Source organism: Trichinella spiralis (assembly GCF_000181795.1).
Source record: "Trichinella spiralis strain ISS 195 chromosome Unknown Scfld2, whole genome shotgun sequence".
Lineage (NCBI taxonomy): Eukaryota > Metazoa > Nematoda > Enoplea > Trichinellida > Trichinellidae > Trichinella > Trichinella spiralis.
The window spans coordinates 7108024-7110793 of NW_003526941.1; the positions used below are offsets into that span (position 1 = coordinate 7108024).

At 33.2% G+C, this 2770-nt stretch overlaps 1 protein-coding gene across 1 annotated transcript; it reads left to right on the top strand.

Moving 5' to 3' along the window:
- Window positions 1-229: 229 nt before the first annotated feature.
- On the top strand, window positions 230-2110 carry Tsp_06163 (cleavage and polyadenylation specificity factor subunit 3; the record flags this gene model as incomplete). Its single annotated transcript, XM_003380408.1, has 6 exons — window positions 230-281; window positions 359-397; window positions 708-791; window positions 1152-1273; window positions 1321-1387; window positions 2085-2110. Coding segments are annotated over exons 1-6 (390 nt in total), but the record flags the coding sequence as incomplete, so codon positions are not given.
- Between the last annotated feature and the right edge of the window lie 660 nt (window positions 2111-2770).

Here is a 2770-nt window from a genome sequence, read left to right on the forward strand (position 1 = left end):
GATGATCGCATTAATATGAATGCACTTTAGAATTGGCAATTTTTATATCCATATCAAGGAATTAAAAAAATCCTATCATGAGAAGATGATCCCACTTTGCTTCGTAATTATTTTCATCTGCTGCTTATTTGCAATCTTGTTTATTCCCGTGAAATTTCAATAAAAATGATGGCCAACAAGCAGCTGCGCAAAATGATTATTTGCGAGATATTTAGATTGCAAGTTAGCAATGCCATCAGCAGCACGTCTGTTATTGTATTCGTACGTGCAACGTAATGTAAGTAATATTGTGGATTGGTTGCCTTTGATTTTAGTAAATTTGAAATTTGAATTTTACATTAGAAATATAGATTTTTAGATGTGCAAGATAATACAACGCAATATCTGGAAAGTGTGGGTAAAAAATATTCTGTTTATATGACACTAATTACTTATTAAATAATTTCAACTTTCTTTATTTTTTGCTGAATTGTCTTCATTGGTATATCATCAAAGACGTAATGCAGCTATATTTATTTCTGTTCTATGTATTACGTTGCTTGCGCTTTGTATGAACACAGGATAGCGGTTGAAATGAGACTTGTGAGAAACAGCCATATTATAAAAAGTGATTGAAGCCGAATAACAGTGCATCACGATATTTGAATTTCATTTATTTTGTAATCCAATGTTTTATTTTGCTGTGTTATTTAGTATCTATTTTTTAGTTCGACTATTGCTCTGTTCATGTTTCTACCGTGATCAGTCATGTGTCTCAACAGTTCCGCTTTCTGGTTTTCTTCATCGTCATAGTAAGAAAGAATTTTATGCACTTCGTTATAGCAACGGGTTGTGTCAAGGCAGTGCAACTATTTCTATGAACTTGAATATCTTTCTCTAATGGTGGTTCGGGTTTCCCTCAGTGGATTGAAAAGATGTACAAAAATCTGTAAGTAATTGAGTATCTACAATCTGTTACTATTATTAATGTCTTCTAATTCCACTTATATCTGATCCTGTATGCTTCTTGTGATCGAATTAAATAGTGTACGTCAACATAATTAAAACGTTTTGGAATTCCTGTTGTTCTTGCCAACATGGTATGTCACCTTTATCTCAATGCGTCCTAAATGTGCCATCACAAAAATAAGTACACATTTTGCCCATTATAGGAATAGGATTGCATCATCAACATCGAGCTCGTTCATACTCTTGCGTTGGTTTAGGTTGGCTTAATGGCGTTACTCAGTATTGGTCCAGAAATCTGTGTGGCTTCGCTTATCACAGGAGTACGGTATAATTAAATAATGATTGTAATAGTAGCATATATCGTGAATATAGTCGATTTGCACTGGTTTTCGGATACATCATACAAGTTTGGTAGTGCGTGTTGCCATCAGTGCGTTTGGTGAGTATTTTTGTAGAGTATTATGTGAGTGGGTAAGTTTTAGTATTTTGTAAATAGAGATTTTGTTTTTTATTGATGAGTGATAGTGTTCACACCGCGGTGTTGCTTATCACATGCTTAAGATGTTTAATTGAAAATTTCAGCGCGTAACTGTTGAGATGCTTGCATCCTGAAAGACAAGTGTTGTATGACTAGCAGGTAGTTTTTCTAAAAAATTTGTATAAATTAAATTAAGTATTTAAATTTGTAAATAATTAAGAAACAACGATGCACTGTTGTCTTCAATTAATTTTTTATAATATGGCTGTTTTATATCAATTTTGTTTCACATGCTTTTCTTCTCAGCACACTTGTTTTGCAAATATTTTCAGAATCAAATTAAGTTTAGATATAGATGAATGAAATTGCTGCATTCTTTGGTAACTATCCATTACTGAACATGTGGTTTTTTTTACAAAGATTCGTAATCACGTCGATAAATACGTCATCACAAAGCACTACCACCAGTTGACGCTCAGTTTGACGACGTATGTACATTTTATTTTTAAATACTATGAAAGTTGTAAACTGTAAATTTTGTCGTTTTAGTTTTTCAGGTTTTTATAATTTTGCTTTACATAATTTTTTCATAATTGATTTTTATAATTTTTTATAATTATTGTTTGGTACTATATTATTATTATTATTATTATTGTAGTAAATAGCTTAAAGTGTAAATCTAAGGTTAAAAAGACAAAGAAGCAGACTATGGGTAAGTATGAAGATAAATAGGTAAGTAGTCTAATAGTTAAGGGTAAGTCAGGTAAGAATAGGTGTGAAGGTAAGTACCGGATAGTTGAAGGTAAGTGGTATGAAGGTAAGTATAAGTGTGAAGGTAAGTACCGGATAGTTGAAGGTAAGTGGTATGAAGGTAAGTATAAGTGTGAAGGTAAGTACCGGATAGTTGAAGGTAAGTGGTATGAAGGTAAGTATAAGTGTGAAGGTAAGTACCGGATAGTTGAAGGTAAGTGGTATGAAGGTAAGTATAAGTGTGAAGGTAAGTACCGGATAGTTGAAGGTAAGTGGTATGAAGGTAAGTATAAGTGTGAAGGTAAGTACCGGATAGTTGAAGGTAAGTGGTATGAAGGTAAGTATAAGTGTGAAGGTAAGTACCGGATAGTTGAAGGTAAGTGGTATGAAGGTAAGTATAAGTGTGAAGGTAAGTACCGGAATAGTTGAAGGTAAGTGGTATGAAGGTAAGTATAAGTGTGAAGGTAAGTACCGGATAGTTGAAGGTAAGTGGTATGAAGGTAAGTATAAGTGTGAGGGTAAGTACCGGATAGTGACGTAAGTGGTATGAACGTAAGTATAAGTTGTGAGGGTAAGTACCCGGATAGTTGAAGG